Source organism: Bemisia tabaci, chromosome 7 (genome assembly GCF_918797505.1).
Source record: "Bemisia tabaci chromosome 7, PGI_BMITA_v3".
Taxonomy (NCBI): Eukaryota; Metazoa; Arthropoda; class Insecta; order Hemiptera; family Aleyrodidae; genus Bemisia; species Bemisia tabaci.
In genome coordinates this window covers 46,532,712-46,547,072 of record NC_092799.1, presented here as the reverse complement: position 1 = coordinate 46,547,072, position 14,361 = coordinate 46,532,712, and the positions used below count along the sequence as shown (strand labels likewise).

The 14,361-nt window shown below is 35.0% G+C and overlaps 1 protein-coding gene across 1 annotated transcript in view; it reads right to left on the bottom strand.

Annotated features, from left to right (window-relative positions):
• Positions 1-213: 213 nt before the first annotated feature.
• The window catches only part of neb (kinesin family member nebbish), a 67,859-nt gene continuing 53,711 nt past the window's right edge, over positions 214-14,361 (bottom strand). Inside the window, exons 9-17 of the mRNA XM_019049593.2 lie at positions 13,477-13,637; positions 12,393-12,524; positions 11,458-11,779; positions 10,168-10,349; positions 7,998-8,526; positions 7,139-7,438; positions 4,999-5,181; positions 3,889-3,990; positions 214-2,897 (exon numbers count right to left, since the gene is read on the bottom strand). Coding sequence (XP_018905138.2) covers positions 2,736-2,897; positions 3,889-3,990; positions 4,999-5,181; positions 7,139-7,438; positions 7,998-8,526; positions 10,168-10,349; positions 11,458-11,779; positions 12,393-12,524; positions 13,477-13,637 — 2,073 coding nt within the window. The 3' untranslated portion in view covers positions 214-2,735. The remainder of the gene's footprint in view (positions 2,898-3,888; positions 3,991-4,998; positions 5,182-7,138; positions 7,439-7,997; positions 8,527-10,167; positions 10,350-11,457; positions 11,780-12,392; positions 12,525-13,476; positions 13,638-14,361) is intronic.

The window sequence follows — 14,361 nt, the reverse complement described above, 5'->3', positions numbered from 1 at the left end:
GAAAACCAAATGTTGTAGGCGCACTGTCGCCTGGAGGGAACTTAGTTTTGTAGTAATGGAAATTGGCAGTAAATCAAAATCTTAACTAAATCCTCTCGCAGGAATTCGAGTAAGGGAAACCAAGCTGAGCATTTTTCTCTTTCTCAATGCTTTAATGCCAAGAATAAGACAAATGACCTTTTAAATTTGAAGATCAAGGAAAAACTAATGACATTTTTCTATAAAAAAATGAAAAGTTTTATTTATGTACATAAAAATTTACCAAAATACAAGTATTCACAAAATAGTCTGGAATGAGCATCTATCACGTGTCATTTTACAAGAGGAACACAATACGTAATACTAAAAATTTGCAGCGTACAATCATGTAAAATTACTTGTTCTACAGGGTTGCCACAGAATTCAGAAAATGGAATTCCCTGACAGCTTTCGGTAAAATTCCCTGAGATTTGGGGTTTTTGGGGAAAATTAGAGAGAAACGAAAATTGTCACTTCCAAACTTCAGCATGCAATGTGTTCAGTTTGAAACATCAAACATATTTAGGAAAGCAAATGAAGATGATTTGAGAATTTTCCCTGGGTGTAACTTGGTTCTTTATAAATATTAAAATTCCCTGGCATTTTCTGGTTTTCCCTAACTGTGGCAACCCTGGTCTTAATACATCTTTAGGATATGCAATGCTCCTGTCAATGAATATAGGTTGGGGAAATGCATGAGTCTAAAAACGCATCCGAATTTACGGCAACTAAAAGATACAAGGTGATCTAAAAGTCCTGCACAACCAGCCCCAGGCATCAATCCTGTAACTTTTGATCAAATTAATATAGAGACTTGAAATTTTGTGAGTGCTCCTAGATCAAAGGAAACTGTTTTTGGCACCCATCCCCCCAAATTCCAGGGAGACCTAAAAAGGGGCAAGAACCCCGGGGTTGTGTGGATCACCCTGTATACTCTTCATGAATCCTGAAAATCAGACAAGGTACAAAAATATCTCAACAAACAATTTCATGGTGTTTATCGAGATGTTGACCATTGAAACTCGGTATCTTTTCAAGTACATAGTGTTTCTCTAAACGTTATCAACACAATTTCTCTGCAAAAGTATTATAAATGACTATCGAAAACACTGGAGGAACTCTTGGATTTCAAAAAATTTGCGAACTATTTCTTAATTTACATAAACATTGAAAATATTTGCAGTTTCTGGCTGAAACAAATTACAATTTACACATCTGCTAGTTCTTTATTCTAAGTTCTATGAAAAAAGTCTTCATAATTTTTTATAAAGGTGATTTTTGTTTGATTGAAATCTTCACAAAATGGATGGTTTAAAGTAAAAAACTGCATCTTAAATTACATTGTTGTAAATCTCTGCTGACTAATTCATTTTATCAAAGGAGAACTAACTAACAATTTTTCTTGAAATTGTTGGTGAATGTCCTTCGCTCACTCTAGAAAAATCACACAAAATTGCAAGGAAACATTTTGATCAGTTTTCTTTGAGGAAAATAAAACACTACTGGAGATCATTAATAATTGCGATACGCATTTCTTGCATTTAACCATAGATATACTGTTCTCATACACTTAATGTTTCCATTCTTGTAATAGACTCATTCAAATATTTTCGGCAATGATTATTACTAGCTAGATTAAATTAAAAATAAATTGGACCCGAAAAAATACTGACCAAATACATATTGACAGAATGATAATATTCAATAGATACTTCAACTAACAGACCATTGTCTTAGCAAATAATGAATAATGAGTAACTTAAACAAACAAATGATTACAAAAAGGCTAAATGCATGAATCATGACTACAGAACAAAAAATGAAGCATAACTGATGAGGACCAAAAACTGTGCCCATCCCCTTCAGGTAACTTTTGTTTCAAGAAGAAAAAAAAAGAAAAAAAAAGAAAAGGAAAGGAAAGCATTTAATAGTGTAAAAATAAAAATTTTTCCACTCTAAAAAATAGATTGTGGACTTGAAACATCATTTTCATGCTGTCTTTTCTGCAAAAAAACTGCACAGTTTAATGGTTTTATTTGTCAAAACCTCTTTCAACTGTGATTGTTAATCAATTTAAAATTGAGCTTTGGCGATTTTTTACTGTAAAAAAACTCTCATGTTCATTTTTCCAAAAATCACATTAAAGAATCAGATTTTTTACAGAGTTAAAGTAACAAATTAGCAAGTGTACGATGTTGTTCACCCCTGTTGCGATCCAAAATTGAATCTTTTCAACTTGAACAGCATCAATTTTTAGTCCTTTCAGTCTAAATTATCCTTTTATCAGTTAACATAATTTTTAATCGATGTCTAAGACAGGAGCCCTCGATCCAACTTAATATGACTTATAATTTTCTCAACATTGAGAATACATACAACTATTTACTACTCACCCTAATTGAAACATCCGACCTTTTTTTTTAGGTCAACCCATAAATGACCTTAGATGGTATGGAAGGCACTGTAAAGCTTGCTCCTCACATATAAATTCTCAATAAACTGATTCATAAGAGCTTATTGAGACTGTCTTTTATTATGAGGACGCACTTGATGTTATACAAAGTCATAAAAAACTCCAAAGAAGTTAACGTCTTCAGTTATGACGTTCTAAATAACATGGATTTTCAAAATTTCAACAACTTAACAAACAATAGACATTTTCAACACACAAAGAAAATTACAACTTGTTTACATACTGTGTTGCACAGTAATAAGCACTATGATTTTGAAACATCTTGGAAGCGGACTGTTTTCTTACTGGGAAGAGTGCGGATGGTAACCCTTGTAGGTGATCTCATGTTTGCAGAGATGGAGCTTCGTCGGGAAGTCTTTAAATTAATATTCTCTAACCATTCTTTGTCAGAGGTTGGAGTTTTCACCTGGAACAGTGAATTCAAATTTTAGAAATTATGATTTTCAACAATGTGAAAGAATTTGTCACCGCCCACAAGAAGAGAAATTAATGGACAGAGGTTTTGTTAGGAAGGGAAACTTCGCAGGATTTCTGGTGGTTCAGAAAATCTGGGAAGGCAGGGAAAATAAGGCAACCTGGAAAAATCAGAGCATTTTGCGATCAGCACATCAGTTCAGTAACCTCAGCTGATGCCATTTAAGAGAGCGAGTACGACTTAATATTGCCTTTTTCTTAAATTTGAATTTCTAGAAGAGGATACTTTGTCCACAGATTAGCGAAGTCAGCGTAATTAAAAGAGCAAATTCAGAGGTTTTGATCAAAGGTCAAGGAAAGTCAGGGAATTGAAAAATTTAAAAATCATGGAGACCGGACCCTTTCTTTGTCAAATTGGACTGATGAATCTAAACTTAAGTATTTGATAGAGAACACTCTTATACTCCAAATTTGATTTGCAGGCTATGTTACGCTCATATTCCTGCCGATTATACGGGGGAAGTTGTGAAGTTAAAAATTATTTAGTGCCAAAAATGTCGAATCAAATTTTTAAACAGTTTAAAAAAAAACAAAAAACAGGTTTTTTGGGAAGCAAATTTATTTTATTTGAGATTTCATTTATTTATTTTTTTAAAATAGATCAAATGGAAGCTACATTACACAGATACAGTCATTTATATTTCTTACATTTGACAAAATATTGCTTGTAAACACTTAAATCTTATTTAGGTGTTGCTTTGCAGGCTTCCCATCGTAAGAATTGTTTCCTTGGTGAAATTATGCAGAAAAAATGTGCTCCATCGGGACTTGGATTTAAACCTCGTTTGGGGGCTCATTGCAATGTATTTCAGGAGATCTGAGGAAAGGTTTAGAGAATGCTCCCAGAACTGATTTAAAATCCTGCCTAACATAGCCAGGAGTCACTACTATTGCAAAAGCAGTAAATCTGAAGGATTACTTACAGATGAAATGTTCAGTATTTCCTCATCAGGTGAGTCATCACAAATATCATTTGCAAAATTGGTAACTGCTGAAGTTATCTGCTCAAATTTATGTATTATTTCCTGTAAAGAGACAAAATATGAAAAAACAATGGCACATAATAGTACATAAGTAAGCAGCTGTTGTAATTAAATACTGCCATAGTTTTTAAAGGCGCTAATAGAGGGTGATTGTAGGCTTGCCCAATATTCGAAGGTTGACCTTTGTTTTAGAACCATTTTGTTCAGTTTTAATTAACTTTGATCCAATCGAAGGATATTTTTTTGGATTCATACGAGTTTACCCCTTCCCAGCAAATTTTGCCTCCTCTGAACAGATCTCTCCTCTCTCCGAGATTTGGCTGAAATGACATTTTCAATGGTTTTTCTTAGACGGTTAAAAATGGAAGAGAACTTAAATTTTTCAGCCCTGTAATTTGGTGCCTAAAATTAATTTTCCCCTGGAAAGAGAAGAAAAATAGCCTTTCACAGATACAGTTGAGCGATGGTTGGAAGAGCCATCTCTATTCGAAATATTTTAAAAAGCTGAAGTCTTTGGTCCGGAAAAATAATATTTAATAACCACCTCTGCTTTAGCAATCTATCCATTTCCTGAAGCTTTAATAAAAATTTAACTGGATCCTAGCAAAATCATGAATTCAATTTATTAGGTGGAAAAGGAGTGATCAGAAGAAGCCAAACATCTTCAGAAGTGTAATTTGTTTCCCTTTTTAACAAGTTGCAAGTTATGTTAGTTTGATAGACACCCAAAATGTTCTTGTGGCATCCCATGCAGCTCATGACTCCAACAAACGCAACCTGACGTCAGAAAACCAACAGCGAAGAGGGTCCATATTTTTTTACCCTGGTTTTGGAGGTTTTTTGAATGTTTTCCCAACTTCACCCTCTATCTTGCATAAATAAAGACCTCACAAGTCATGCAAAGCCTGAGATATTAAAATAAAAGACACTTAAATCATGAGGTCTAGGGTTTTCCTCAAATTTTTTTACTGAATAAGTTCTGATTAAAAATGCTTGAAGCGGAGGATAGATTAGCATTTGAAAAAATGAATTTAGTACATTTCTGCATACCTTTGAAAAACTTTCGTAATCATTAGCTTGGGTTATATTGTCCTCAAAACCTTCATCGTTGAATTTGGAGAGCTCTCTCGCCAGTTTTGTCTTACTCTCAAGATCAACTTGCAGAAGCTGAATTTGCCTTTGTAATTTCTTCACATCCTTCCGGTAGGCATCGGATCTAGAGTTTTCTTTTTCCTAAAATAAATTGAACGGAGTTAAAAACATCGGAAATGAAAATGTTTAAGCCTGAGCTGCTTTAAAGTAATAGTTTACTATGCATACATTTTGTGTAGATAAATTGACAAAATCAAGCGAAAAGGTATTTGAGTGTAGAAAAACTCAATAATAAAAAATTGGCATTTCTAATTAAAGGAGAACTTCACGAACATTTTAGCACATAAAATGTCCTGATATGGTCAGACTGGAAATACGTTCGAAGTTGCTAAATCAGTTCAAAAAAATCTTCAGTGAGAAAAAGAAATCTTAAGTCTCCATCTGCAGTGTTTGGGGCTCACTGTCAATGGACCACTAGACAAGGTACGAATTTAAGCGATCTGATACATGTTTCTTAACCAGAATTTCACGTATATCACGATTAGCGAGTATTACTGAAACTAACTCCTAACGAAGATATTTACGTTTTTATTTCACATTGGTTACGAGGAATTTGAACTGCCCGCTCACAAGAAACTCAAAACTCTACGTGAGTCAAATCGCCCACTACAACGGTTTCAGCAAGCTTCTCAATTGAGCAATGTTCATTTCCCACCATGTGTTGTTCAAACTATTAGCAATTTGCTATAACTGAGCCAAAGCGTCAAGATTGAGGTTGCCAGATTTGTGTATCGCAGAGACTGTCATGATAACGTTTAGCGCGCGATGTGAATCACGTAGAGCATTGAGTTTTCATGAGCGGGTGGTTTGAATTCACGCATTAAGAATCATTAATATCTTCGTAAGGAGTTAATTTCGGTAATTTTTGTAGTGCGCACCGTGTTCTACGTGAAATTTTGGCTAAGAAACATGTATCAGAATGCTTAAATTCGTACCTTGTCTAGTGGTCCATTGTGTAGGCTGGAGGTCAAATTTTACAGATTCTAAGGGCACTGAACCACTCACAGCTAAGGACTTTCTTCATAGTCCTTCCTTAATTTTTGAAGTCATTCCAAAAATATAAGGTAGTTCTGTTCCCATCTAACAGTCAAAATCATGGTATTTTTTGTTCGGTATTTTATATTTTTTGCAGTGCGGCAACACATTATTGTAATTTCTTGTGAAGGCCTTTCTCCAAATCAATATTATTGGATTTTGCACAACGTTAACAAAATTTTCCTTTCAATAATGTGATGTTCAAGGCCACCTTAGACCTCTCTCAATCACAAAACCATGTGGGACCCCCCGACGGAGACAGGCAGAATGACGAGCAACTATGAATACAGTGCTCATTCTTGGAGTTACATGCAGAAATTTTCTGTCGGAAATTCCATTTCATTGACTTGACTTGAGAAACAGCTCTCTCCATAAAAATTTGTTTTCAATCACTGAGATCCTCCTTCCTGCACAGGATCACATTTCCAGAATGGAGAATTTGCACGCAATTTTTTTATTGCTTCATCTGAAAGTGCCTAATGAGCTGAGTTCGCAATATTTTTCATAATTTTTTTCTGACATGGGAAATTGGAGAAAAATTGATTTAAAAGTGAGAAAATGTGCCGCCTTGTGACGTCATCTGGCGGCATTTCCCATTTAAACACATGTATTTTAGCAGAATCGGTTATTTTGTCATATCTCCTCTAATAATTGCTCAATTTATGAATCAAGGGTATCTTCGTGTTCAGTTCACTCAGAGGATTCCACTTAAACAGGAAATTCATCAAATTTCAGACCCTTGCAAATTCTCCATTTTCCACAATTTGAAGACGCTACTGTTAACTTAGGAAATATTAAATTCTGGAGTATCACTTAGATCGCATACATGCTGCTGCTCACATTTTTTAACACATATTTTTTTAGAATAAGGTTCTTCGTCTTTCAAACTTTAGTGAAAAAACCAAGTAAACAGGTAAAGCTTTGCCTTGTGAAATGATTGAATAATCAATGGAGTGGTTTTACAAAAAAAAAACACTTGAAACATATGATAAACTGAACTTACCAAAGTAGCATTGAGTTTTTTCAATTCTAACTCGAAGCGCTGTCTTTCAGTCTCAAGTTTCCGGGAGAGATCAGTTTCGCTGTTACGCTTTGCTTGTTCTGTTGTTTCTTGAAGTTTACGGTTCAGCTCTGCTTGATGTTTTTGCTTAATGCTCTCAATTTCTCTGCGGTGCTCTTCCAATTTTTGAGAAATTTCAGTTTCGTATTTCTGTTGCATCTTTGAAACCTCATCCTTCTGGGCCTCACATTTCTTCCACTGTTCAATCTGATTTGACAGCTTGATCTCTTCGATTTCCTCAACCTAAAAATGAAACAGAAACACCACATGAGCATTTATGAGGAATGTAGATGAATTATTCTGCTAAAGGGAATGACTCTGTACAGATGAAAACAAAAAATCTTGAGTCACAGTTTCACACAGTCAAAGTTTGGCAGTCAAGGAATGTTGATGACTTCCATCAAATATGATCTTATGGAATGCTCCTCAAAAAAAAAAAAAGGAATGCTGTGTACTTACATCATGGGATTCAGAAAATTATAAACAACATGCTTCTCTGAGGCTGTTTCATAAAATTTAGGTCAGTAAAGCGGAGGTTAGTTGTGCTGTCTCATCTCTCTTCTCTTTTGAACCGTGAATTCCTCTCTTCATCATGGGAATTTTCAATACAAGCACCGCTCCCTGAGAACACTATGTCAGAGCTACATTTGGATTTCCACAGCTCCAAATGGAACTGAGAAAATTTTTTGTGCCTGCATGACTTAAGAATACTGAAAAGAAAGCAATACAAAAAATCATGGAGTAAGGAATTGTTTTACAGAAACAACACAGTACTTTGACATGGGAATGATAAGTTATGTACCTTTTCTTCATACTTCTTCATGAACATCTCACATTTCTGCTTGCTCTCCTCATAATCTCTTCGCATTTCATCAAGTTTCTTAATCAACACGGACTTGCCGTCCATGCTATCTTTCCTTAGTTCATCAAGTTTCTTCATCATTTCAGAATCAAACTTCTGCTTCAATTCCTTCTTTTGGCTCTCCAACTTTTCTAAATTGCGCTCGAAAGTATCAGATTTTCTTCGCAGCTCTGCTTTCTGCTCTTCTATTTTTCGTTTCTGCTCTCCAAGTTTTTCTCTCTGCTCTTCGAGCTTTTCCTTCTGTTCGTCAAGTTTCTTCTTTTGTTCTTCCACCTGTGCATACAGCTCATGTAACTCCTGTTTTAGTTGCTCTTTTTCCGACCCATTAATGCTCATGTCTAATTTCTGATTCAGCATAGATCTGTGTTGTTCTTCTACTAGGGTCTTTTGCATTTCTAGATCACTGGCCTGGTCTTCAAGTTTCATTTTCTCATCTTCAAGTTTGGCTTTCTCTTCTTCTATTTGATATCTGAAACAATATGAGTAAGAATTTAATAACACAATACAGTGGACTCTCGATAGTTCGAAAACCTTGTTCATTCGAAGGAAAGTCCGTTTCCCTTGAAAATCTCTCCATAATTCGAAGAAAATCAATGCATTTTTTCTCCCCTCGTTATTTCGAAATTTTTAAGCTAGCGCGGCCTTCTATAATTCGAAATTGCGACGAAAATTCTCTCTGTAATTCGAAGTGTGGGAAGTAAATTTGGTCCTCCCTAGAGGGAGGAATTATAGATAATTCGACGAATTATAGATAATTCGAAATAAGACAGTACATTCCCTCTACAATTCGAAGTCAACTGTTTATGTACCTGGGTGTCTGAAAGAGCTGATAGGATTGTCAAAATGTAAACATGTAATTAATAGTTTTAAAATTGAATATAAATAATTAATACTTAATAATAACTTAGTGTAATTTTTACCTCCGTAAAGAAATAAACTGATATTTTTGGTTCCTTTAGACGTAAATCCGTCCATTTGCCTCTCTACATTTGAACCTCTCTAATTCGAAATTTCTCCAAATGAATCTCTTTAATTCGAACTCTCTTTATTTCGAAAACTCGCTAATTCGAAGAAAACGCCGATTCCCTTCAATTTCGAATTATTGAGAGTCCACTGTACACACTTTACAAAAAACATCACTAAATTTAAAAAATAAACAGTTACAGTTGGACCACGTCTAGCAGAAAGGAACCAAGCCACATCAGCTATTGCCAAATTTAACTAGGCAATTTAATTTTTCACAAGAGAATGTTAGTACGGATTCCTTCAAAAATTTGAACGGGTTTGCTTTGTACCATGTTAAACATTTTCTGAAATTTGCATAGAAATCCGCACAATCGTTTCCATGTAAAAAATTGAATTTCCCAATTAAACTTAGCAACAGCTGACGTGGCTTCCTTCTTTTCTGCTTAACATGGCCCAGTTATGCTATAGATTTCTTGACTTTCCTGATTCTTTGAATTTCACCTGTTTATGAAGAAAAATCTGGTGAAAATGAGCAGGTTTTTTTACAAGAAGGAACAACAAATTGGATTCTACCCCAAGCAAAAATATGTCAGAACTTGCAATATGCTGCAAATGTGAGGTAATTTTAAAAGAATATCCTCCTTTTCCCTCCATTCATTACTTTGATGAAAAAAAGAGAGCAAACTATGCATTATACGCAACAATCAATCATTTTGCCGTAGGACTGAACTTTCTTTTGTGAAGCAAATAGGAAATTCGGCCATGAGGTAAGAACGTTAACAGTCTGCATTGCAGAACAATTTGTCTCCTGGTTTTCCCATGTTATTTCTAAGATATTTATGACATCAAAAACTGTGGATTTCATATTTTATTCGCTCCATTTTGATCAATCCTTTAAAGTGCATTTACAAAAACTTGATCCGAGGAACTTACCAAGGAACTCTCTTAAATTAAGATAATGAAATCATTATCTTGATTTAAGAGAGTTCCTTAGTAAAATTATGGCACTTTTAATTTTTGTTTCCATTTATAAAATTAATTTGGATTTGAAAAGTTTTGAGAGGTTTTCTTTTACACATGATCCTTTACAAGCAACATTAACAAACAAAAAAAAAAATAAATAAAATAAAAATGAAAAAAGAACCTTTGATCTTCTATTTCTCGTTTCATATCTTCCAACCCTGCTTTACGTTCTTCCAGTTCTTTACGTTCCTCGTCCAACTGGAACCGCTGTTCATCAATATCTCGTTGTTGTTCGCTCAAATGGGTCATTCTTTCTTCTACGTCTGCTTTCAGTTCTTCAACCTCTTTCCTCCGTTCTTCAACCTTTTAAAAACAAAAAAATAATTTTTTCACATGACTTTCTTTTCAACAGTCTAAATTCTATTAAAATAAAATATATTGTGGTTTTTTCACTCAATTAGTGTAGTAAGTATAATTGAATCTTGTTGCATACAGAGAAGAATTTTTAGAAAAATCCTAGGAGAATTAAGAGGAAAAACTCAAAAGATTCATGATGCCATTGATTGAATTACTTTGTAAAAAGCCTTTGTAAAAGCCCTTTGTAAAGCTTGTGCTTTGAATTGCTTTGTAAAAGCCTTTGTAAAAGCTTTGCCTCTATATTTTGAATAAAAAAAAAAAAAAAATTGATTGAATTAAAACAGCATAATAGTAGGAGTCAAAATCTACTGCAATCTCCCATGACAATTTACAGAAATGAAACATCTTTGAAGAGGAAATTCGCTGGTATGAGATAAAATTACGTTCGGTGTACACCATCATGAAAATTCAATTAAGAATGCCAGAGAAGATCTGAGATTGCTCTTCAACCAATCCTACTACTGCTGAAGAGCAAGGTTACCCCAGACTTTAGAGAATCAAATTTCCTGACATTTCCCTGACACACTTTGATGAAATTCCCTGACAATTGAAGATATGCCGGATGGTTAAACTGATATAGTTTTAAATAATTTTTGGGCAAAATTTTTCGTCAAAACATCGAACCTATTCTAGGAAGCAAATAGAGGTGACTTAATAATTTTTCCCAAACACTTTCGTAATTTTCTAGACATTTCCACATTTTCCCGGACTTTTTGGAATTCCCTGAAATTTCCCGGTGTTCCCTGACTGTGGAATGCTGGAGAATATAAAAAATTGTTGTTGAATCAATTATACTACTGCTGAGAAGGCAATCTAGTGGAGTTGTCCATCAATAGTACTTCAATAACTTGTCACCTGTTCATCATACCCATGCTTTCAAGATGTCTTTTAGACACCGCCACCAGATTTCAAATCCTGGACACCACGGTTATTAACCAGGTGCTCAAGCCATTAGGCTAAAAAGGTGTATGCATGAAAGTTCGCTACTAACTTTGAGTAGGGAGTTAGTTATATTGATTCCTAAGAGAATGGCTTATGCTCGATTGATACTTACTTCTTCCATGCGATCAGCTGTATCCTGCTTTTGTTCGTTTACCTCAAGCCGTAACTCGTCGATTTCAATCCTTTGCAATTCCTGCAGATTGTGACTTTCTTCAAGGTCCAATTTGAGTTCTTCTAACTCACGTCCCAACTCTTCAACCTCGTTCTCCAAGGATTCTGATTTTGATTTAAGGCGTTTATTTTCAGAATTCAAATCGAGAATATTCCGTTCTAAATCGAGAAATGCTCGCTCTTTCTGTGCGAGCATGTCAAGGAGATTTTCATCTGCTAGCTTCTGTGCTAGCTCCAAATCTTTAGTTTGATCATTGCGCGACCTGGAAATTCGAACGAAAAAGAGTGTTAAAATTTGAAGAAAATCTGGTTATTCAAATGAGACAAAAGTCCAAAACTCATTAAAATAAAAATTATTAATGGGTGTTAAGTAGATATGCGCATTTAGGAAACAAAATTCAGAGGGAACAAAAAAATCAAAATATCTTATTTCCTCACACAGAAATACCATGAGCTCACTTAAGAACTAACATGCTGCAATACAACAATTCCGAAAGCGAAGGAAGAAAATGAAAAAAAAAACCCGATATTAATAACTAGAGGCTAAGATTAAAGAACTCGAATCAAAGTAGTATGTATTTTCTTAAATTTTAGATTCATCATCTGTTTTTTCTATTGATTGCGATTTTTTGAGAAAGAGTTTTGAATAGACAATAAAGAAAAAAAATTGCAGGAGCAAATTTTCGAATACTCCCTTTATCTCTGACAGAGGAAGAAATGCACGCTTGATTTAAGTAACGATACAAATACAGATATAGAATTTCTGTTTATTAAACATTTCCTTCAAATGGGGGTTCCGCAACCATATGTGCAACGTGCATTGCCTCCTTACTTAACCTTTACATCGCTGAGTCGCTGAGCAAGAAAGGTACTCACTTTTCAAGAGCGGCAAGTTTGTCTTGCGTGGCGGAAAGTTTTTCCTGGAGCAGTCTGACCTTCAACGATTCATTTGCTGAGGCCGAAGATAAACCAAATGACTTGTATTTTTGAAGTTCCGTCCTTAGTTCTCTGAAAACAAAACAAAAGTAACGTGGTAAGAAGCTGATTGTATTATTCGGGGATCTATATAGGCGCAAGGATTAGCCCTCTTGGGCTATTTGAAGTAGTAAAAAAAAAAAAGCTTCAACAAGGTCGATTTTGTAATTAAAGGATGAGAAAAAAAAGGTGAATGAATGGCAAAAACTTGGAACCCATGCCCTAGAGAGTTTGTCTTAATATAGAGGTGGCGTCTTAGGGTAGCGTTGGATATCCCCTCCATCATGGCCTCAAATTTGAGAGCTTTTTTTGAGCTTCGGAGTTAATTTCAGAAAAAAACCTTCAGCACAATCGTGTTTTTTGCGAAATTTACAAAAGTACCAGTATTTAAATCGCTTTCTGACACATGCAGGAGCTCATTATTTTCTTCATTTTCAGTTGGTCTTGTAGTGACATATCGAATTACCTGAGAAAAAATGTTGAAACATGCTCATTGAGAGAGCGTTTTTTAGTTTGATCTTCGTAACTAAGCACCTACTGACAAGTTTCAAAGTGACACAGTTTCTGTTGCCTTCAAAATATTCTCAGACATGATGTATGCAATCTTTTCTCTTGTTTCATTACAACAACAAAAAATAATAATTGAAGGGCTTGGAGGACAAGGCGCATAAGTGCAGTTTATGCCATTTCGAGAAACATATGTTTGAGGTTTCGAAATTACATGGATCCTTATGATGGGAAGAAAGTTCAAACTGACTTTTTGATGCTTAAAAACTGGAATTTGGGAGCAAATTTTTCACAAAACATGCATTAAAACTAGTTTTACTTGAAATCATTAATATCTCAATTTTTCAAGAACCGCACATATGCGCTTTGTTCTCCAAGCCCCTCAATTAATTCATGTTTTTATTAAGAATGCAAATCGACGCACACATAAAAATACACCTTAAGCTTAAGGCTTAGAGAAAGAGTAGGTTTTACTCACCGAATGATTCTGTCCTTAGGGTCCTCATTGACTCTGACAGTGTTAACGATATTTTTGGCCTGGCAAGCATAGCGAAGAGTAGCCAACGTCTCCTCCAAGTGAATATTCGCAGGGCTGATGGTGGCCAGCATGGAGGTCCTCGAATTTCCTCCAAGACTCTCCTGCACAAATAAAAATATCAATTAAAGTGACTGAAACCATGAGAAAATACTTGTAGATTCTTTCGAAATCCCTCTTTCTTTTTTCACAGTGAGGGAATTGCACAGTTTGAGCAATATTGGCATGCTCCTATTTTTTTCTAACAAAATATAGTTCAAATGCGCACTGAGACCTGGGCAATTCTACAAAAACTGCCCAATTTAACCTCCAAAAGACTAAAATTTCAACTTAATTATCTTGAATCGACGGTTTTTTCCCCTAGTTCAGTACAGTATTAGACTTTTAATACGGGTACCTTCTTTTATCAGAACTTTTCCCCTTTTTATTACACATTCTTAAAGGAGAACTTATTCGCTTGTTAGTGCAAATCTGCCCTTATTTCCTTTCAAGCTTCTCAGTGCAATTCTCTAACGGCAAAATAAACGCCGTCTCTTTGCGTCAAAAATTTTCTCCAATATATAAGTCTTCTTTTCAAGAGTGAAAATTTACTCGCCGTAGCCTCAGCTTCTTGTTTTCATTTAATTTCCGTAGAATCTTTATTAGAATATTTTTGTCTGCACTCTGCATGAACCGTTTCATCAATTTTACCCAGCATGTCTTCGAACTTATTATCTATTCACTGTTTCTACAATTTCTTTATCAATGCAAATCTAATGCTGTATCATCGTTTTAAATATCGCCAAACCTGGTGCGGCCGCCGCGCCGGTCAGCGCAGAACGCATATTA